At 45.3% G+C, this 23,924-nt stretch overlaps 1 protein-coding gene across 1 annotated transcript in view; it reads left to right on the forward strand.

Moving 5' to 3' along the window:
- The window catches only part of LOC144129564 (uncharacterized), a 920,144-nt gene that overhangs the window by 542,105 nt on the left and 354,115 nt on the right, over nt 1–23,924 (forward strand). The window contains exon 11 of the mRNA XM_077663706.1: nt 21,647–21,800. Coding sequence (XP_077519832.1) covers nt 21,647–21,800 — 154 coding nt within the window. The remainder of the gene's footprint in view (nt 1–21,646; nt 21,801–23,924) is intronic.

Below are 23,924 nucleotides of genomic sequence, written 5' to 3' on the forward strand. Positions count from 1 at the left end.
AGAGGTACACGAGGCGAACACAACACGGGGGGTTTCGCATACCTTCTCCATCGCTTCGATGTACTACACCGCTGACAGCGCTATGCCAAAAAAGCTCTGCTGTTACTTAAAATGCCTACATTTTAAATTTGTAACGACTTAGGTGAAACACCCCCTATAGTGCGCTAACAACAGGGCACTGGCCGGGCCGTGCTGGTGGCCTTCGTTCCAACGGGAACCGTGGTAGCGCAGTCGACATTTTCAACATCAGCCCCGAGTTTGTCGAATGATAAGAGCTTTTAAGCCTTCTGTATCGGAATGCTGTCTTATTTAAGGTCAGTGAGGTTTCCAAGAACTGGCTGCAGTACAAAAAATGCTTCTGCGAAATTCCACTGCCAAATCAAAACCTGTTGGCGGCGTTGTTGTGGAATTATTTTCATTCACACTGTGAGTAGTTCAGTACAGTTGTATGTTCTTTATATTTTCTATGTCAACTGTAATTGCGGTATAGGAAAGCGGTGAAGCAGTGTGATGGGCAAAGCCAATCACTGCAGTCTTACCGTTGAAATAAAGGAGCAGCTTAACCAGCTTTGAATCATCGCTCCCTCCACCTTGCATTGTACGATGTGCTGAAAAAAATTGGTACTGCTTTCCAAATAAGAGGAAGATCTCTTGGTTTATTTCTGTCCTAGTAAGATGTGTGACCACGTAATCACACGTCTGCTTTTATGAACCAAGTTTCATGCCGGCGTAGTAACAAATTTGATATTCACCAATTGAGTAAACCGTAAACCTACAAGCAAATAGTCACGGGTGGTTTAGCTTGGGGTTAACAACAATTTGTCGTGCGCTAGCACCATTATCCCTAGTTTTGCATAGTTTACCTTGATTTTCTATGCTTTTGCTTGGCCAGACCTACCTTACCTTGGTTGATGTTTGCGTGATATTGCGGCATTTTAGATTTGTACTGAGGTAAAACTGGTAACTCTCTGCATTCACAGCTACCTGGGAGTCCTGATTTCGCTCCTGGCGCAGAGGTGCAGCGGTTAAGCCACGTGCCGGTGCTCTGCGATGGAAGATGCTGCCATCGGTGGTACTTGTGAGACCTATGTTTTTCCTGAGGAATCTCTCGCGACTAACCATTAATGTAACTGCCACGGTGGACAATTTTCTCACAATCCGGTGGGCAGCTTGTGATGACGTCACAACGTCACTTGGCCAAATTGGCCCACGTGCTAGAAGCAGGCTACGGACAGACAGACAAACAATTTTCGGCAGATTGGAAGCGCTTGAGCATTAAAACAGTAAATAATGGAATCGTTCACTACAGACTCGGGGAGTTAGTGATTACCATTATCCAGCCTAAATGCTGCAATTGAGCAGGCTGTTGGATTTTCAATTGGCCTGAATTTTTGTTTATTTTAAGCCACAGCATAAGAGCCTCACTAGAGCGGAAAGCTGTAAACACACTGGGGAACGACACTAAAGAAATAAATATATTCATAGCTGGGGAAGTGGGATCTTAAACCGAGTCGGCACAGAGAAATCAGTCCCGCTGGCCGCTGCTTCAGACCACTACGCCTTCGCCACTGCTTTGTTTTTAAGCGGGGCATTTATTACGTTGCGCTTATATTCTCTTTACATAAACATAATCACAAAGCCTTTAGGAAACTCCACGAAACACATCGCAAAAATACAGAACAGAGCACTAGACGCGTTGTGCGGCTGAGCACATCACAAAGTAGGAGTGCTACTCCAGGTTTAAAGTCGGTCGGTTCATGAACTTCCCTCTGACGAACAATCAGCTCGAAGCAATGTTAACACCCTGCCTGTAGGAAATGCTAAGCTCTAGAGCTCGTCATGTAGCCGCGTTCACGCGTGTTAAACTGCCAATCTCTCGCGCGGTAGTTTGAAAGCGTGGTCGTCATCATCTTCCATCCGTGGCATGGAAGCGTCTTTTTTTAAGCGAAATTCAGACGAGCATGCTGAAAACCGCACGAAATGGGAGATTAGAAGCAGTGAAATTCAGAAGACCTAGTGCTGTCCCAATGTCATCGGATAATGGTAATTAAGCGACCTACAAACTTTCCTTGTTCTGAGTATATTCTGCGCTTAGCACTTATTTTAAATGTCGTGTAAGTTCTACTACATTGTTTTCTAAATATTCTTGGCATACATATGTTTTACACTGACACAACAATGCGATGACTCCTTCTAGCAGTCCATATAGATTACAATGAAATGTTATAAGTACAGGGCACTTTTATGCATGCAGTGCGTGCCAGAAGTAAAGGCACTGTCTAGGTTTTGTCTCACGTAGCTCAAAGAACACACGCACGCACACACACGCACACGATTATAACCATGTAGCTTCTCATTCAACAGTGCCTTGGCGCCTTATCTTGTATGTTTATTGCTCAGTAATACCGCCAGAAGTTGCCGACTAGAAAATATAACTCGAGTTTTAAAACGACTGTTAGTGAGGGTGAGGGAGGAGCCAACAATGTGAAGGCGAGGACAAGAGAGGGCCACCAAATATTTCGAAGTGAGGGCGAGGTTGAAGGAGGGCCATGGATTCAAAATTGAGGGTGAGGGAGGGAAAGTAAAAATGAGAGCATCTGCCCACTTTTGCACTTAGAGGGTCACGGAACCTCTCGCGTTCAATAAAAAACCTTCGTGAGAAAGCCAAAATTTTTCACCCATACTACAACATCACTGCTATCGCATTAAGTGGTTCAAGTTATTGCAGTCAAAGTTTTTGAACAAGGCCGCACGTTCAAATTAGGCAAGGCAATCATTGGAATCTTTGGTGAGCTTGTGAGATCTGGCAGCAATCGGGGCTGCTGCAGGATAACGGACGCACATGCCGCTGTCATGCTTGATATCGACAATTAATATTTATTCTGCACATGCCGTGGGTCAAGTGCAGGTGCGGCCCTGTCTTCCGTATTGGCGTTCCCGTGTTCAGGTGGCAGCCGCTAGAGATCGCGGCTTCTTCGCAGTACGTCTTGTGTTGGGCTGGCTTCTGTAGCTTTCCCAGTGTCTACTTCCTCCGGACGTCTCGGGCTGCGTCGGCGGCTCCCAGAGCGTTAGGTGCTGTATATTGGACTCACTTGCGGCAAAACCAGTTTAAACCACCCGAAGCTGTTAAAAATTATCAATACAGCAGTCATATATTTAGCCCTAGCAGGAGTAAGATACATGAACGTTGTACACAAGCAAGAAAATAAAAAAAAAACAGATTATAGCAGTGATTGTGACCAACAGAGGCAATGAATTTAGTTTACTAATGGGGAGAGGAGAAAAAACTATAAAGCTGTCAGTACATCAAACTATCCAATACATAAACAAAAAAAGTAGAAGCTTAAGAAATCAATCCATCATGCTCTAAACGAAATATATATTGTTTCAGTGGGTGCTGAAATTGCCTCGGATTCGATTTTACACTCAAGAGAACTCCTATCAAACAATAAGGGAAAAAAATGAGTGCACTTATTAATTTCTTGTAACGGTTAGATGTAGCGAGTGATTTTGGTGATGATATGCTCGTCATGTGTTGAGAACATTGATACACCCCGGAGGGCTGACGAATAATTTTTGTTTAAAATTATATACATGAAGAGTAGACCTTTCTTCCTGATAGTTGCTATCAAACAAAATTTTTTTAGATAGATATTTCATTGTTAGTATGCTAATTGGCCTAAACCATCGTACACCTTTTCAGTACAAACACCATGACGTGAACAGACATAAAACAAAAAAACGATCAAAAATAGAATAATAATAATAAAATATAGAAAAAAGCATAATAATATGAACAATAAATACACGAAATTAAGCAAATATATCTTTGTCATAAAAAGTCGAATTTTATGTTATTCGCAAACGAGTCATGGGTGAAATCGCGTGTTTGTCAGGAGAAAATTTATCACAGAATTTGGTTATTTTTTCTGAGGCATGCGTAATCGCAGTGGCATCGTTAACTGATCACAGTCAATAGAGCCAAACAAAACTTTATGTAGAAAATGCATGTCACGCGTTAGTCCTCTGTCATGAAGTGTAGACATACCAAGGTCTGCCAGAAGAGAATCGTAGTCGTAGAAACGACGGAGCCCAATGTATCTATCATGAAAGATGCGTACAACTTCCGCTGAACATTTTCGATTTTTTTTCTCATGAGTAACCGAAACACTATTCCATTCCATGCTACTGATGCAAACTCGAAACGTGGCCACACAAGAGCACAGTAAAGAATGCGCAGACATTCGTATCTACGAAATTTTCTTGTTAAGCGAGAATTAACACCAATATGCCTCAATGCTCGAGAGACAATCGACGAGACATGTAACTGACAATTGAGCCTTGATTAAACAACAATACTGAGGTCTCGCGCATGGGCAGCACGAGATATTTGTCCGCCAAGAAGAGTATAATTAAATATATTTCTGTCGCGTTTTCGAGTAAGAGACAAATCGAAAGTTTTCCTAATGTTCAGTTTAAGCCTATTCATCAAGCACCATTTCTTGATGTTGCTGTATTTCTCAAATTTCTTATTTCTCAATCTTACGGAATAATTTTAAATCAGCAGCAAATAATAAAACGATTGTGTATAGGTGTAGGGTGAAATCATTAATAAATACTAAACAAACAGCGGTCCCAAGTTGGAACCCTGAGGCACTCTTGACGTTGAAACAAACTCGTCAAACACATAGTCGGAAAATGTGACCACATTACGGCGGTTGCGAAGGTAGGTTTTGAGCCATGGGCAGTAGGTGGGGCAGAGTCCGTATTTTTAGATCTTCGTCACAAGTATCTCATGGAAAACACCGCCAACAGCTTTAATAATGTCAAAGTAGACTACAAAGTACAAAGGTGCGTAGATTAGATTCAACGGATCGTCCTTTTAAAAAAGATAATATGAGAGTTCTTTATATCGCAGTTACCAAAGGTGTACCTTCCCACTTTTATCTCTAGCTGCTAAAGTTCATAACTCTCTTTTTAGTGCGGAGCTCACTGAAAACCTACGTAAAGTCACGTGACATATGTGTTGCAAGCTAAAAGATTAAGCTTGGATGCGGCATCTTTCAGTTTACGTCTGAGAAAACAATCCTTCAAAAAGCAAGTGAACAAATATTAGAAACAGAGTTGCTGTATGGGAGATTATTGGCAATAATGCCAACAATATATTTTAATATAGATACTTCAGAAGTAAGACATTCGTAGAAGTGATGCTGAAATGAAATACATGCACTTTGCGCATTACTTTGAGATGCTGTTTTCTTAGAGTTAAAGGAGCTAGAGATAAAAAAATTAGGAATAAGCAGATTTATGAAAAACAGCTTTTCTGGCATTCCAATGCGCCAAGCAATCCATGCAAAAAAAAGTTTCAAGGAGCAAAAGAAAGAAATGCATAGAGAGTGGCCCGGCTAAAAATGAATGGTTGTCAAACAGCGCAAAGGTGATAAAAAGGAAGAAACAACGAAAGAGACACACACAGGCGCTGACTAATAATTGAATTTTTATTTCGAAGCACAGAGAATATACTGCCGCGAATCATTGCAGTGTTTGCTCATTCCTCAAATCTACCGGCACGCCGTTTATCGCTTTGTTAGCGATGCAAGTCGCGAAGAGATTTATCTTTATTGCTCGCATCCAGGCAGAGCTGTCTCTAAGGTGTTTCAAAATGTTCTACTACCTTTACCTCGAAACTTCGCAATCAGCTATAAATTAAGCACGGCCTACAGCGGCGGGCATTCGGTTCGACGACCGCCGAGCACGCTTGCCGCGTCGCCGCCGCCGAATGATTCAGTCCATTGTGGGCGCAAGTCAGCCCAAGAAACAGTTTTCTTTCATAAGAACTTTTCTCCGCCTTCATCGCTCCGTCGACTGCCGTCACCACTACGTGACATCTGCATGAGGTGCTAAGTAGCAAGCCCCCTGCGGTTAGCATCGCAGGGTGAGCCAGTAGTTCACTGACCCAGCCGACGTCTCCGGGGAGAGCAGCATGAGTCAGGGACCTTAGCGGACCGCCCCAGATAGCGAAAGGACGCCGCTACGGGCACAAGTGCCTCGCCAAAGATGTCGACCCCGACCATACTGCAGCAGCCCCGGGTGCCGCCAACTTTCAATGTGTCCTTTCGCCTGGAACGAGGCGAAAGAACAACACGAAAAACAAAAAAAATAATTCAGAATCAATCACAAATCTCCGTTCGTTACATGTGCCAGGGGGTTGTGCACAAATTGCCGTTATCGTGTGGCGCACTATACATCGGCCAAACTGGACGATGCGTCAATGATAGATTAGGAGAACACCGAAGATTGCTCGAGGGATATACCCTTGATAATCTCTCTAATCATTGCCGCACGTGGAGTAAAAACGACAAGAAAGAGAAAATCCAGTGCAAAACGCTTTTCGAAAAAAACGACTATACTATTCAGGCAGAGTGATCAACTTACTCATCAGCTCATGGAAGCGCATGAGAGGGGATAAGTGCGTTAGTAAGAGTTCTGTCCGCTTCTCTGACAGGGAGTATCTATTACTGACCAAATAATCGTTATTCACGGGGCAACGTGGCATGTTAACGATGTGTTTGTTTTGTTCTTGTTGGTTTCACTATTTATTCGAGCATTGTCTGGAAAAAACCTTCAGTTGTGAGTAGCGCTCGTCTTTCTTTGTCTCGCTTTTCCCAATTTTTTCCGTGCCAACTTCTTCAGTATGTGTCCCTACGCGAAGACCACGAAGAATGATTGGACCAATATCAGCGTGTGGCATCACTCAACAATTGGGATGACGTGGCGAAACTTCGGCACGTCATTTTCGCACTGGAGGGCTCAGCACGCACGTGGCATGACAACCAGGAGTCTTCCTTAGCAACATTGGAGGAACTTTTGAAGGTATTCTCCAGTGTCGTGAGAACAGGAAGAGCCGAACGACTCCTCGAGTCCAGGATGCAACTTCGGAATGAGCCTGTACGCGGTTACGTGGAAGAAATGAAGCGCCTCTTTCTCCGCGCCGACCGTGAGGTTATTGAGCAAAAAAAGTTCAGGTTTAATGCGTGGCGTAAAACAACAACTCTTCGGAAACCTCGTCCGCCAGCCGCCAAAAACAGTCGAGGAATTCATGCAAGAAGCCTGCACGATTGAGAAGACCCTCGACGTCTGGGCTCGGGAGTACAACCACCCTTCCTCTGTGCAATCTGTACGAACACGACGACCACCACCAGCGACAACTTGCGGGAAGTGATCCGCCAAATCGTGCGCGAGGAGCTACGCAGGTTACTGCCGTCCTCCCCACTGCCGCAAGCAGCGACTCTCATGGATGTGGTACGAAAAGAAGTGCAACAGGTTCTTGGCACCCCAATGGCTACAGAACCCCAGGCAATGAAGCACGCCGCTGCAGTAAGCACTCCTCAGCTCCAAAGACAGCCCCTACGTCCTTACTGTCATGAACAGCTTGTTCCCGAACGCCGCCTCACTGCCTCCACGCGCCCAGCCTAAGAACGCCCAGCCTAAGGACTTCCGACAACCAACCGTTGTGCTTCCACTGTGGTGAGGCCGGTCATATTATTCGTCACTGCCCGTAGAGACGTATCCGTCTTCGTGGATTTGCTGTTGACGCACCACGACCACGCTTCGGCCAACGTCCGCAAGAAATCGACGAGTACCTGCGTCAAGAGGAGTCCTCGCCGAACCGCCTTTCGCACTCACCACCTTCATCAGCCTGGCGCTTTGCGTCACCACGCCGCAGCTACGCAGCCGCGGTACGAGGAAGGTCTCCCAGCCCCTGTAGTGGAAACTAAAGACAGCAACCTCTGGAGGTGAGGTTGCTCTCGAGCGAACCACCGAATATCCTCTGACAACCATGCCGCACAATGTCGCCGCCCCCTCTACACGCCGATGCCGCATACAAGGAGACCCTCGACGACGACGCAAAACACCTTCAAACCGACGCCGCTGCCGAGAAAAGCTTCGACGACACGTTCAACCCGTTCAATACCCGTTGTATCCACGATTCCCATACCATAAGCGTTATCTTGACCGCAGGCGCCACGAAAGCCATTAACGATGAAGCCATCATCGAGGGGAACATGCAGTTGCTTCTAGGTCGAGCAATCAGTATCGCAAGAGGCATCGCACATTTCCGCAACGCCCAGTCCGAAGTACTGCTGACTAACTTCAGCAAAGAATACCGGCACATTAACAGAGGAACGACGATTAGTTTCTCCGAGGGAATATCCGACGTACACGACTCCTTCGCCCTCTCTGACCCATCTGCAGGAGATTCGCTTGACCAAAAGAACTCGCCCATTTTCGACATCAATCCAGTCCTGCCCGGAACAGACAAGACCAGATCCGCAATCTCCTTCGAAGCTACAGCGAGTGTCTTTCGTCATTGCTGAAGGTCCGACCAACGCCAATCGCAAGCATTCCGTTATAACCTACCAGCATGTCCGACCTCTCCGTCGAAGCCCCTACCGCGTGTGGCCGCCAGAACGACAAGACATCCGGAACAAAGTGGAAGAAATACTTCGCGACGACGTCATCGAGACTTCAAACAGCCCATGGGCGGCACCGATTGTTCTAGTGAGAAAGAAAGACGGCGCACTTCGATTCTGCAATGATGACCGTCGCTTGAACAACATAACAAATAAGGACGTCTACCCCCTCCGCCGCATCGACAACACACTGCACCGCCTCTGCAACGCCAAGTATTTTCTCATCGATGGATCTCAAGAGCGGCTACTGGTAAATTCAGGTCGATCAAAGGGATCGCGAGAAGGCTGCATTCGGAACTCTGGATGGCCTCTTTGAGTTCAGGGCGATGCCATTTGGCCTCTGTTCCGCACTAGCGACGTTTAAGCGAGTAATGGATAGAGTGCTGGCAGGCCTGAAGTGGAGTCCGGTGTATTTAGATGGCGTCGTTGCCTTCGCCTCGAACATTGAAGAGCACCTCAAAAGACTTCGAGAAGTACTAGGTGCCATAGAGTCGTCTGATCTAACCTTGAAAGCAGAGAAGTGGCACTTTGCCTATGAACAGCTGCTGTTTCTAGACTACATCGTTAGCAAAGAGGGAGTACGCCCAGACCCGCAGAAAACCGCTGCTATTGAAAAGTTTCCACCGCCGGCCAATAATAAATCAGCGGGCAGATTCCTGGGGCTCTGCGGATAATACCGACGAGTTGTGAAAAATGTTTCGCGTAACGCCGAGCCCCTGACCCAGCTGACGAAGGCAGACGTGCCATTTAAATGCGAAGCACCGTAAGGAGATGCCTTCAAAGAAGATCAGCGTCGTTTACACACCCCACCTACCTTCAGGCATTTTGATGAAAAGGCCTGTACAGATGTTCATACCGACGCAAGCAGCGTGGGCCAAGGCGCCGTCCTCGTTCAAAAATGCGACGCGCTGGAGAACTTCATCACATACCCTAGCTGTTCCCTTTCCGGAACCGAGTCTAATTATTCGACAACTGAGAAGGAGTGCCTTGCCGTCATCTGGGCTGCATCGAAATTCCGCCCCTACCTGTACGAACGACCGTTCAAGGCAGTCATAGATCACCACGTGCTGTGCTGGCTTGATAATTTGAAGCATTTGTCTAGCCGCCTCGCTCGATTGAGTCTGCACCTGCAGGAGTTTGACGTCACCGTCGTTTACAAGTCCGGACGCAAGCACTCTGATGCCGGTTGCCTCTCACGAGCCCTTTTAGATGCACCGCCGCCTTACGACGATGGGAACGCCTCCCTGGGACCTATCAGCCCCAGCTCTTTTGCACAGCAGCAGCTCTCAGACCCCAAACTAAAACTCCTCATAGAGTAGGGTGTGTTGGTGGGCTTGTTGGTTTCATATTGTGAACACTGAAGCGCTGGCAGACGACGGACGAAAGGAGGACGTGACACACAGTGCGCTGAACAAACAACTTTATTCAATGGAATCCGATCCCCACGTTTTTGTACCGTGACCCAAGAATAGCAGTAATTACGGGGCGCATGCGCAATTCAAAGCAAAAGAACTCAAGTGGAAAAGCAGGGGCAGCGCGGAGGCGCATTTTTTGAACCCACACCATTAAGACACAAAAGACACAAGGGTGCCCGACCCACTCCGGTTGGCCAAACGTCATTTTAGGCCGTGTTCTTCGTTGGCTTTCATCGCTCGCTTTTAGGTTGTTAACTGTTTTCCCATTCCAACCACCCTTTCAGTTCATTCTCATTGCATGTCTTCACGCCGTTGTCCGAGATTTTAATGTCTATTTTGCGTCTTTGCCTTTTGCTTTTTATTGGTTTTATCTTTTTCCCCTGTCATCGCCGGCCGCACAGGACTGCTGGTGTGTGTAGATAGTTTTTTTATAGTTTTTGACAAGAGTTGTTACTGCGCCCCTTCCCCCGCCCCCTCTCTCCTTCGCTGCCACGTCTTGATTTCGGTGTGAATGGGGATGTGCCTGATGTTTGGCCAACCGGAGGGGGTCGGGAACCATTGTGTCTTTTGTGTCTGCATGGTGTGGGTACCAAAAATGTGCCTGCGCGCTGCCCCTGATTTTTCGCGTGTGATCTTTTGCTTTGAATTGCGCATGCGCGCTTTAATCCCTGCAGTTCTTCGGTCACAGCACAAAACATGCGGATCGCCTTCCTTCGTTATTAAAGTTTGTTAGTTCAGCGCACTGTGTGTCACGTCCTCCTTTCATCCGTCGTCTGCCAGCGCTTCTAAGTTCACAGCCTCATAGAGTACTTGGAAGGCACGGTTTCTTCACCCCCGCCTCTTTCAAGCGAGGATTGTCTTCATTCAGTGTACAGAATGATGTCCTCGTGAAGAACTTCGCATTGAACACAACAGCCTACCTCATTGTTGTACCTGCTCGTCTGCGCGAAGTAGTTTTCGCTTCACACGACGAGCCGACAGCTGGACATCTCAGGTTTTCTCGCACGCTCCGCCGCATTCAAGACAAGTATTACTGGCCCCGACTGCCTGGCGATGTTGCACATTGTGTGAAAACCTGCCGAGATTGTCAGCGGCAAAAGACTCCTACCCCCCGACCAGCAGGATTTCTGAGCCCCATTGAACCCCCTCAAGACCCTTTCAGTAGGGCGGCATACACTTCCTTGGCCGTTTCCCAAAGTAAATGTCTGGACATAAGTGGATCATCACAGCGACCGACTACCCGACCCGCTAGACCGCGGCAAAAGGCCCAGCGAAAGGAAAAGCAGCAGAAGTCGAAAAAATTTTTGTGCAGTGCATTCTTCTGCGACACGTTGCCCCCGATGGGCTCATCATGGACAGAGTAACAGTATTCACGGCGGAACTAACGCAAGCCATCCTGCGCTACAGCCAAACCAGCCACCGGAGGCCAACTGCATACCATCCGCAGACCAACGGACTGACCGAGCGCTTGAACGAAAGCATCGCCAATATGCTCGCCATGTGTGTCGATGCGAACACAAGGCCTTAGATGTCGTCGTGCCTTACGCCGTCTTCGCCTCCAACACCGCAGTGCAGGAGACCACCCAGATTACGTCTTTTAGGCTCGCCTATGGTAGGGAGGCGAAGACCATGCTAGCCGCCATGCTGCCCAACGTTACCGAAGAAGAGAACGTCGACGTCGCCGCCTGCCCTCAACGCGCAGAAGCAGCTCGATGACATGCCCGATTACGGATCAAAGGCCAGCAGCGGACCGACGCCAGACGCTACAATATACGATGACGCAATGCGGAATACAAGCCAGGAGACCAAGTCTGGGTCTGAGCGCCCTTTCACCGCAGCGGATTAAGTGAAAAGCTTTTTCGGCGCTCTTTCCGCCATTACAAGGCTCTTCGTCGGCTAGATTAATCGGAATATGAAGTCATCCCTGATGCAATGACTGTATTCCAGCGACGCCACGTGCTACCAGAAGTTTTTCATGTCGTTCGTTTAAAGCCCTGTTATGCGCCCTAAAGGGCGCTGTTTCCACACTCTGTGTTTATTTTCGAAGGATCTGTCTTGTTTTTTGCTAGCCGCAATAATTGTTTGAATGCATGGGGTCGATACTTTTTTGAGAGGGCAGTAATGCCGCGAATCTTTGCAGCGTTTGTTGATTCTTGAAATCTGTCGCCACGACAATTTATCGCTTTGTTTGCGGTGCAAGGCGCGACCAGTTTTAACTCGATTGGTCGCATCCAGGCAGAGCTGACAGTACGTTTTTACAGAATGTTCTAGTAATTTTACACGCTTTATCTCGAAAGTTTGCTATCAGCTTTAAATTGACAATGGCCGACAGCAGCGGGCATTGTGTTCAACGACCGCCAAGCGCGCTTGTCGCTTCTATGCCGCCGAGTGATTAAGTCCATTGTGGGCGCAAATTAGCCCAATAAACAGTGTTCTTTGAGAATAACTTTTGCCCGTCTTCATCGCTCCTTCGACTGCCGTCACCACTATGTGTAAATATATAACGATAGAAAGTAAGCGATGCATCGATAAGAGGGCTGCTGGTGAACAAGGGGGTGGGAGGGGGGGGGGGGTGTACAGGACCGTCGCGCGATACAACAGAAGCAAATGAAAGGTGGGATTGAAGTTACGGATAAAGAGGCTACAAACAATAAACAATATTTTTGTTTTTATTACGAACATCAAAAACAAAGTTGCGAGGTGTACAGGGACTCCAACCATAGAATATTAAAATCCAATTGAAGGTAAATTAAATACCCCCAAAAGAGGCCAAAAATTTAAACCGAAAGACCGCGAGGTGTACAGGGTCTACAAGGGATGAAGAGTGGAACCGGTATGACAATTAGAAGACCAAATAGCCAGGATTTAAGCAATAATCACACTGAGAGGGCAGTAAAGCATTCGACCTTAGTGACCAGTCACAATGCATGTCCAGGTGTGATTAAAACTTCGATGTTTTCTCGGACAAACAGAATGACGGAGTACTAATACAGTGGTCTATCACGAGGCTCATACCTAAAAGCTGCAGTTATCTCTTTAGACGTACAGTTTGGTGCTTTCCAGATAAATACACATTCGTCTAGCACTGGGGTGACGCTTTTGTGTTCACATTTTCTTTACTGTTTGACCAGATTCCCAGTGATTGCTGCGTTACCCACATTGTCATGTTCTTGCAACCTGACATTTAGCACCCTTCGCGTTCGACTAATGTGCTGTTTTCCGCAGGAAACTGGCACCGAATAAACGACACCGGAAGCACCGGAAACTTGGGGACTGGCGTGCGTTTTCCCCTAGCCACGATAATTTTGTTTTATGTTAGTTGTCCTTCCGGTGTCGTTTATTCAGTGTCTTTGTCCTGCGGGAAAGGTTACATTGATCAAACCGGAAGGTGCATAAATATCTTGCTGCAAAAATAATGTAACAATGTGGTTAAAATTACAGTCACGAGATATCTCTCCAAACACTACAAAAAAATTGTGAAAACAAAACCTGCGCCCCAGTGTTTGATGAATGTGTGATTATCGGGAAAGTACGAAACCGTACATCTCAAGAAATAATTGAAGCTTTCAATATCCATCCTGCGAAGGACCACTATATTAGTACCCCGTCTAGCTTTTTATCAGAGAAATAATTGAAGTTCCAAGGCACATCTGGTCAAGCGTTGTGACTGGTCACTTGGCTCGAATTTTTCACTGTCCTCTCATTGTGTTTATTGTGTAATTCCTGGCTATTTTTTGTTTTAGCTGTCAAACTGGTTTTATTCTTTGTCTCTTGTACGCTATGTACACCTCGCGGTCTTTCGGTTTTAATGTTATAGATTCTTTTTGGCCTCTTTAATTTCACCTGCCATTAGATTTTAATGTTCTGTGGTTGCAGGCCGTTTACTCCTGGCAACTTTGCGCTTTCTACTCATTTATTTAAAAAGGATTGTTTTATTTTTATTGTTTCAGCCTCTCTTGGAGCAACTTCAAATTCACCTTTCATTAACGTTCGTCTACTGTTTGGCGTGATGGTCCTCTACCCTCCCCCCTTTTTATCGCCTTTCGATCACTGCCACCTCAGTGCATGTTCACTGCCACTGCTCAATCACAGCTACCTCAATGCATGTTTTTTCTACTGACGTGACTATCTTCTTTCTGGATTCCGGTTACCTAGCAGCCCTCTCTCTGCAGCTATATTTTCTCCGTGTTTCCAAATAAAAAAAACCTGTTTATAGTCAGCGCCCGTGTGAGTCTTTATTTTTCTTTCCTGTATATCGTCCCTTGCGCTGTTCCTACATCGTGCAAAAGTACCAACTAGCCCGGCAACTCGCTCTTCTAGAAAATGAAGCGCGAGCTTCAATATCACGTTCCAGTTGACTTAATCGCAATTCCAAAACTCTTTTCTGTGCAACGCCATTTTGCTGCAATTTCAATGCCAGTTTCGCGGCGTTTTTGACTTTTATGAATGCAGCGTCACATTAAAGCAGCCTTAATTATTGGTGTTCTCCCGCGACTCTATATTCTGATAGTGAATCAATACACACCGTCTTCAAGCCTTTTTGCACTCGTTTGTGCTTACAAAAACACAGCTCCTGCCACACAGGGTTTTTTCCTATATTTTCTTGGGAAGTCAAATGAACCGTGTTACAAAAAAGCAGTCTAGTGATGTTATTTTTGCTGGCTTTTACATGATGTATTAAAATAATTTAGTTCCGTTTCTAAATTACCAGCCAACACTATTTGCGCATTGGATTTTATTTTGCCCGATTTGCACGATCATCGATGTCCAACCATAATTTAGCCGGCCCGGCACGATGACGACCTCCAAATGTGGCTCGGGCATTACCGAATGCTATTGCTTGGCCTTTCGGCATAACCATGGCTAAACGCTGCGTAACGTTTTGCCAAGAAAGGTGTAATGTGAGCTCCGTAGGCTGAACCCTGCACTTCAATTCAATGTGAGAAATATTTAAATCATCGTTTATAAATATATTTCCTTTACGCAAGGTCTCGCGGTGATCTCTCAGGAAATAATCCGGAGCATTGTGCGGAATAAGCTGCGCATGGAAAGAAAAAAACATACAATGTAACAATAAAAAAAACAACGTTACGCCTTATGATAAGCGAACTGGCTCAGCATTGTCATAGAGGTGAAAGATTTAATCATAAATACAATACCCCCCCCCCCCCCCTTTGCACTACGATCTCGGCTGAGTAAGATTTAATGGGGGGGGGGGGGGGTTATCTCATCATTCCGAATCCCAGCTTTTAGCAATGTAACAGCTATACATTGAAGATCATGAAAAAGAAGCAACAGTCAATTCTAGCGACCTTTCGGCACTAACTGCTGGCAGATAATATCATGCATATCGCCTCAACTGGTTTTTATTCCTTCAAAGATTTTTCCCATGTGAAGTACCTGCTTTCAGTTCTTAGTCTGTCGTTTATGACTGTAAACTTTTTACCTATTTTATATAATACCACTTTTCCTAAAATATACGCACAAAAATCGTATTGAGCTTAAATATTCGACCTCTTCAGCTTAGCAAAATTGCGTAAAACGGGCTGCTTAATAGTCCTGGAAGCGCAACATTATTGGCTGATGTCTTCAGTGCTTCCCGATGTGGTGATTGTGTGCTACAGATGAAAATGTGACAGAAAGTCATCACGAAATATATTGTTTATCGCCTTGTATATTCTTTCATTCCTGTTCGTCCGTTTCGACATGAGCCCCGTTTTACAGTACCTTACTGCTACGCTAAGTACGGCCACTTCACTGGAGTTATTATATACACAAGATTTTAATTCTCTGCCTTATTCAATCTTTTGAGTTTCTTCGATGTCACAATTAAAGCACTGCTTAAAAACCCTTATGTCGGTAACTTAAGCTGTTTCCTTGTTCTTGTTTACTTTTGGTATTAAGCTTACTCTTGTTTGCTTGTTTCGTGCAGCCTGTTTTGCAATATCTTTGTCATTCACCCATTGTCGGGTACTGTGGAGACCCATACAGACCTCTCCTGAAATTGTAAACATGCTTTCTGAAAAACAAAGGCGTTTATTATTATTACTATTATTATAATAGCATGGTGGCATCGGTCTCATCTGGAGTTTATTTTATTTCAAAAACAACCAAATTAACTACTTTGGTCGTATTCCATAGATCTATTATTTTTAATGCGGCTGTTAATTTTTTGAGCCCTCGTAACCTAACCACTGCAGCTACAAATAGCATTAATCTTTTAAGATACTGCTTTGATACTGTATTCAAGCAAAGTATCTTAATGTTATTGCCATTTCATTCAGTGCCTTTTTTCCCCACAGCTAATACCTGTAGCAAAAAGTCTAGCATTTCTGTCTCTGCAATACCAAAGCTTTCCTCCACATCATCGCATAGTGGAAGCGTGCTTGCATGAATGAACTAATATATAAATGACTATACATGTTTATACGAAGGAAGCCAACAGTCACCAGAACCAAGAAACACAAGACACTGTTTCAAACTTTTTCCTTACGCTGTGGAGTTGGTCAGTGAGAAGTTTAAGTCTGGACATTTTATTGTTGAAAGATAATTGATTAGGAAGTTCAGCCTCCGCTGTAGCTCGGCTTGTACAGCACCGGGCGAGAAATTCGGATGTTGTGAGTGCGGATCCAACCAGCGCCAAAATGGTTCTTTTTTTCTGGTACTTTTAAATGAATCATATTTCAGCTAGTAATTATTCACACTAATATTTTTCGTTTATCAATGACAGAATTTAAAAAATAGAGCACGAACTGTTCCCATATGCTCCTTACTTTTGCTGACTGCTGGCTTCCTTCATATGTACATCCCCCGTCATAACTATACAGCCCAAAGGGCTTGCTTGCGATGCCTTCAGTGCGCCTTGTTATGTAATCTCAGTGGCCATAATATCTTAACAGATTAAGAGCTGCGCGTCCTCGATTCTCCCAAGCTGTAGAGTGCTAGATGCTCTAGGCAGCTCCGCTAAACAGCATAAAAGAGAACTCCTTGGACTGTATACCTTCGATGGCGGCGGTTTCTCATAATGAGCCCCTTGCCTTGTATGCTCAGTAACTTAGCGAAGGCCTTGATAGTGTCAGTATTGGTGCCATAAGCGGCATTAAAGGGTTCCCGGAACTGCTTACGCCTTCACCGGTCGTCGTCCACGTTACGCTCAGAGTAATTCAGGACGTACTATGTCAATAAATATGGAAGAAGATAGCGTGGACGAACCAACCCAGGCTTAGCTTGCACGTAACCTGAATACCCCAAAAATGTAAAATTGGACTGCCGCCTACATAGCTCAGTTAGTGAAGAACCGGGTGCGAACATCCGAGGACACTGGTATTGCTTTAAGCTATCTTTCGGCGATACAGTAATGACAAAAATACTTCCACATAATGGATGCCACAAGAAAGATAGAAACGTACCCTTATGCCCATTTGTTTCGGTGGCTGTTGGCTTCCTTCACAAGTATGTCATAACGAGCCCCTTCCTCCGTTTTCTTGTCTGCTCATTTATCGCGAAGAATGGCAACTGGGTGACTTCCTACTCCTTCATAATTTTCGAGCAGTGCTTGAGAATCAGGACCGAGAACAAGAAGACAGCGCCGTGTGTTTGTCCCTTCTCGTTCTCTATCTCGGCTCAAAAGAACTGTTTGAAGTTTATCATTCGCTATTTTTTTCAGACAAGAATCCGAAGGCAGTTACGTGTCATGCAGAGGAAATTGGAGTAAGTTAAAGCAGCAAATATTAAAAAGGATGCAGATGATTACTTAGTGCTTTCAATACGAAAATATTTTCTAAACGTCAGTTGTTTTGCGCGGTTCATTAAAGATTCCTTCCTTTCTAATAGAAGACTTACCCATTAACATACAATCGTAAGGAAACAGACAAATTAGGTTCCCCCTTTTTTCCAAGAAAGAACGTGGGTTTCGGCCTACCATTGACCTGCTTGGCTCGCAAACATAAGCTGCTGGGTTCTATTCCCCGCACGTTCGGACGAAAGTTTAGATGTTTTTTTCGGATGATATCATCGGGTTTCCCGACGGTACTTTCTTTTCTGGGCTACTGCTAAAGTCATGCGAAACCATAGAGAGATTATTGAAGATTACAGACCACTGCTCCTGTATGGCGACGCGATCAGGTGTCGTGTCGGATGTCCTGGCCGAAGGCCCCCATCAGACAAGCGTCAAGCCTGCGTTTTGACACTGCATGTCATATTTTGCCAGCAACTTTTTTTTATAAAACTTTAGAAGCAAACCTAAGCAATACCGCTCTAAATATTATATAAGGGTTTGAATCATAGAGTGAAAGTCCGTCTTTAGTTCAAGGTGCGTACATCAGCACACAAGACAGCTCTGGAAATGTTGGTGAGAAACCAAGAAGCTCAATGGATTGGTGCGCCGTTAATTCCGAAGTGAATTTTGCATGAAATTAACAGTGCCTAAACACATTCGGGACGTCTTCTACTACACTATGGCAACAGTAAGTTGAGCAAGATTTGAAAATTTCTAATAGTTCATAATATATGTGACAATCGTACACCACTCGCGTCGTATGTATTGCATAGCACTAGTCTCGGCAAATCGAATTCTTTCGAGTATAAAATGCATCATGTAACTCAACAAGCATCGAAGAAAAGTAGAGAGCGAGGAGCTCCAAAATGTTTTAATTTTTATTTACGTACCGAGTTTGACATTGCCTTGATAAGGCACTCACGAGATGAAGTTCAAAGCGCGATCAAAGAGTTAGACAGGTAGAGCAGATTGGTGGGCCTTAAAATTAATATGTAGAGAACCAAAGTATTGTTCAACAGTCTCGCAAGAGAACTGCAGTTAACATATGCTAGTGAGGTCCTGCATGTGGTAAGAGAATACGCCTACTTAGGGCAGATAGTGACCGCTGATACAGATCGTGAGAGGGAAATAACTAGAAGGATAAGAATGGGGTGTAGCGCATATGCAAGGTTCTCTCAGCTCATGAATAGTAGTTTGCCAATATCATTCATGAAAAAAGTATACAGCAGTTGTATCTTACCGGTACTCACCTGTGGGGCAGGAACGTGGAGGCTAACGAAAAGGGTTAAGCTTAAAGATACCGCAGCGAGCTATGGAAGTGAAAATAATAGGCGTAGCTTTAAGATACCGGGAGCGGGCAGAGTGGGCTAGGAAACAAGCGCGGGTTGATGATATCCTAGTCGAAATCAAGAGGAAGGAACGGGCTTCGGCAGGGCATGTGCTGGGGTTACAAGATAACCGCTGGCCATAAGGGTAAAGGAGTGGAGTGTTATAGAAGGCAAACGTAGCAGGGGCCGGCAGAAATTTATGTGGGCGCATGAGGTTAAGAAGTTTGCCGGCATACGGTGGCTGTGGGTGGCAAAGTACAGGGTTAATCGACGGCACGTGTGAGACGCCTTAGTCCTGAAGATGGCGTAGTCCGGCAGATGATGTTGCTGAACGCTTTGGGAAGGCAAATTAACTGGCCTTTTCAATAAATTCTCACAGAGTGGAACACTCTGTCATGAGTGATAGTGTAGAAAATGTCGTCGATGTCTACTGAAATGGATATTTTAGCTCCCAAAAAGGTGTTCTTGAAGTTTTTGCGAGCTGCAGAACTCTTTATCCCGAACGAATCTTCTAGGATAAGACTGGGATAGATTTCTGGGATTTAAAAAAAAAACTCATAAATTTCAGCTGCTAGTCCTGTTTTTGCCCTATAATGTTCTCGTTTGCGTGTACGCAATATAGTGGTTGGCAAAAATTTCTCTCCAGGATGCCATATCCACATGCCCACTAGTCAGCCTTGTGTAGAGATACAGAATGTATGCTGCTGTCCGCCGAATCCCTCGCGTTTGCTTTTCCTTGTAGGAGACAAGCGTAAACGGAGCTTCATCACACTCTACATCCTCGGGGTAGCTCTGCATTTCCCGTAAGGTGCTCTCACTATAATTGGCCTTTTCTTGGAGGTGAGGTGTTTTTTCTGCACCTCCTCTTCTTTCTCTGCTGGAGGATGCGTTGTCATAGCTCCCGCTCCGTCCATCATCAGTAATGGTGGCTTGAGGATGTTATTCACCACATGACGGCCAGCCGGCACTTGACTGCACCCAGGATTAACATTTATTATGCCCAGGAGAGCAGTCGATACATGAGGCTGGGAAGAATGGGCGGTTGGGGATTGTTCCCCAAAAACCGCGCTGGCAGCGGACGCGCAAAACCAAAGAGCGCACTCCGTACCTTGCACTCGAGGCACCGAATCCCCCCTGGAAATTTTGCTGGCCACACGAGGACCAGTGGGCTCAAGAAACTGCGGTCAGGCACAAAATGCAAAATAGAAAACTTGACGGAGCGCAGAAGAACAGCGACTGAACATATATATAATTGGTTTTTTGGGGAAAGGAAATGACACAGTATCTGTCTCATATATCGTTGGACACCTGAACCGCGCCGTAAGGGAAGGGATAAGGGAGGAAGTGAAAGAGGAAAGGAAGAAGGAGGTGCCGTAGTGGAGGGCTCCGGAATAATTTCGCCCACCTGGGGATCTAAATTTAACGTGCACGGACATCGCACAGCACACGGGCGCCTTAGCGTTTTTCCTCCATAAAAACGCAGCCGCCGCGGTCGGGTTCGAGCCCGGGAACTCCGGATCACTAGTCGAGCTCCCTAACCACTGAGCCACCGTGGCGGGTCGCCTGAACAAACCACAAACCAGAAATCTTGATTTTATATGCCTGTATGTGCATGCCAAAAAAAAAAAAACCCGTTGCGAAAGTTGAGCCGCAGCGAACAGACGCCTTAACTTAGGAAGCGTTGTTCCGTGCTACGTTAATGGGTTTGTTACGCTTAATGGGTTTGTTTGTTCGTTCGAGGAAGTGGTGAAACGCTTGTCACTGAGACGTCACACCGAAAGGAAAGATGCCACTTTAGAGGAAAAGGAGGTTGGCTGCTCGAGATGAAGCGCGAAAAGGCAGCAATTCAAAATGTGCCGTCTTTTCGAGGCCACCAGAGCTTTATCATTTATCGCGCACTATCTTCGACTTGCGGTCTGCTGCCTACGCTTAATTAGTAAAAAACTGGAGGAGATACTTAGTCTCCACCTTAAAGGTTTGACGCGATAGCTTAATGGGCTCATGCCCATATTTGCAGAACTGGTCATTCTCATCTTGACATAATAGATCACTTAGAGTTCTCACACCACTCCTTGTTCTGCAGTGCAGAGGTAAAGCGATGCGCCACTGGCCTGCGATAGCAGACCTTGCCACCGTTGCGGTTGGCGCGACCCAAGTTGCTCTTGCGGAGCACCCTCAAGCGACGAATCATTAATTTACCTCTCTTTGCCGCGGTGCACAGTTAGCTCACAATCCGATGGGAGGTTGCGATGCCACAAAGTTTCGCGAGTTAGGTGGCTCACCTGCGTGCTAGAATACTTCTCTGCGTTTTTGTGTGGATTGTTCGCTCATGGTCAACGATGCCGATGGCTTCAAGGGAAATTCTGCGTCAACGAGATCCAAACGATCTCGCGTTGAAATGCGCCATCCTGGTCGCGTGTCCTTTTAAGACGCCAATCACATAACCGTGTGCTGTGTCCAATAGCCTGTATATCAACCGGTCTCCGGATAAAATGGATGAGGATTTTGATTGTGGTCGGCTCGCCATTGTGCTTTGACGACGGAAAGTGACCACCGCACGTAAGATACCGCGAACGTTTATTGCTATCATTTCTTTTTCTTTCGGTGCCGTCTATCTGCGAAAGTTAAAATTTTTTTCTTACATGTTTTCAGATCAATTACAACTCCTAAAAAGATCGGTGAGAATATACGAAAATACATCAACAATGAAATGCAGCGAGATGATTTGAATAAGACATACTTTCAAGGCCTCGCAATCGTGAACACACTTCCACCTGATAACCCGCAAAGATATCTTTTAGAAGAGGTGAGATCTGCATGGATTACTTTCGTCTGTAAAGCATTTTCTTCAGAGGAAATTGTTCTGTTTTAACTGTCCAACATTAAACCTTGCTAACAAAAGCATATTCTGATGGTTGTTTATGTTTCAATACATTTAGAAACAGGTTGTTTTCTCCACGAGACATGCGGGCATGTGTTCTCCCTTTTAATATTCACCAAGCATATTATACAGTTTGCGATTTCGTCAGAGCCTGTAATTTGCTCTGAAATAAACTGCACGCATGTATTACTATATTCTGGTCACCATGCACAAAACAAGTGCTGAATGCAATTTTCTGTATCCCACCAATTATTCTGAACTCTGAAGAGACGGTAACCGACAGCGATGGTTTCCTGCACGAATAATACAGAGAAGTGCGCCGTATACCTCCACCGCTGCCCTGTACTGCCTTACACACGCAGATTTACCAAGTTTATTCTTGCCGCCCGCTTTACTAACTTGAAATTTACTGTGCGCTGTTCAGATAAATTATGATTTCAAATTTGCAGGATTAAACAATTAAAAACTTTTTCTAATACATTTACGGCGAAACTGATTATTTGATAAATGAAGACATGGAGGCGTTCCCTTTTTACAATTAAAAACAAGACAACTTTTAAAGTCACGTTTCAGCAAAGTATAACGCGTATTGCACTTGTTAATGAGGCCAGAATCAAATTTGTGGCCACCTGACTACGAAGACGCCTCATTTTTTGTTATAAGCTTGAGCAGGAACCGTCCAGCTGTCTTGCGCATGTTATACGACAGGATAAGTTAGAGGAGCGCCAAACACACACTTATATTGGTGCGAGCCCGTGGGCTGCTTTTTTTCTGTCGGCCATATATCTGAATATTAAAGTATGCTTGTCCTGCGACCAACTGCATATTTTAATATTTATTTGTTTTAATAATTGAGAGTTATTACAGTTTACAGTTATGTACAGTTCACAGTTCCTATACATTAAATTAAACTCACAAACTAAACGAGGGAGGGGAAAGCCTCAGGTTACTCCCACCGTTTCAAGAGGATTGTCTTCGTCTGGGCAAATCATTCATCATTGGCACGGCTTAAATAGGGGCTTCACTCTGAGGTGCAAGACCAGTTGAGAGGAAGGAGTGCATGAAGAGGAAACGGTGAATCTTGTCCAGTCATGCGGCTGCTAAAGAGGATTAACCGGTCCACCTGCTTAAATTAATATTAAACAGCCAGCTCAGGCTTCAACGCTGCAAAGACAAAAAATACAGAGCGCATTCCTAATCTGCAAATTTAACACCTTACAACCAGCAGGGATTACCATATCTAAAGGACATTAAAATCTCTCAAGTACATTCATGTTGTGGCGTAATTCTTTAAAATGGCATTCAACACGGTCAAAGCATTTTTTACTACTTTTCAGCATCGTTTATTCTATTTACTTCTTAAAGGTACCTACCTCGCCCGAAGGCATTATTTTAAGAGATTTAAGTTCATCAAAAGCATATAAAAAATTTATAAACACAACCCTTCACCGTTTCTTTCGCTTTACCCTTCCTTCGCAACCCCCCAGCTGCACAAAATGAATATCTCGACATTGGCGTTAATTGGTTTGACCATAGAAGGTTGTGGCCAAGTACTACACCAGGGTGGCCAATCCTGCTCTGGTGAGAGAGTGCGTTGTCGGTTCTGGTCACCGAGATCAAGCCGCACTCCAGGCCTGGTTATGCAATTCCATTGACACGCGGATTTTTTTTTTTGTTTTTTAACCCGGTGGAGAATTGCGCGGCACCAGGATTTGAACCCCGGTCCTCTTGCACGCGAGGCGGATATTCTACCTCTACGCCATCGCTGCATCTGCATTGGCGTAATGGTGGCTAAAATTGGCACGAATATTGGTCTTACAACAGCTTTTGGGGAATCTGAGACGTCTTCCAACAATGGGCTATCATTTATATCATGGCAGAGACTATAATCAATCAGTCAATCGGCAATGGCCCATCGTCCACTCTTGGGCTGGGATATGTTCAGACAGTCTGTCAACCATTAATGGCCCGGCGTTCGTGCCAAGACTATGCGTGGGCACGTGAGCCAATCTATGCATAACGGCCCGACATTCGCGCCAAGACTATGCC

The sequence above is a fragment of the Amblyomma americanum genome, chromosome 4, assembly GCF_052857255.1.
Source record: "Amblyomma americanum isolate KBUSLIRL-KWMA chromosome 4, ASM5285725v1, whole genome shotgun sequence".
NCBI lineage: Eukaryota > Metazoa > Arthropoda > Arachnida > Ixodida > Ixodidae > Amblyomma > Amblyomma americanum.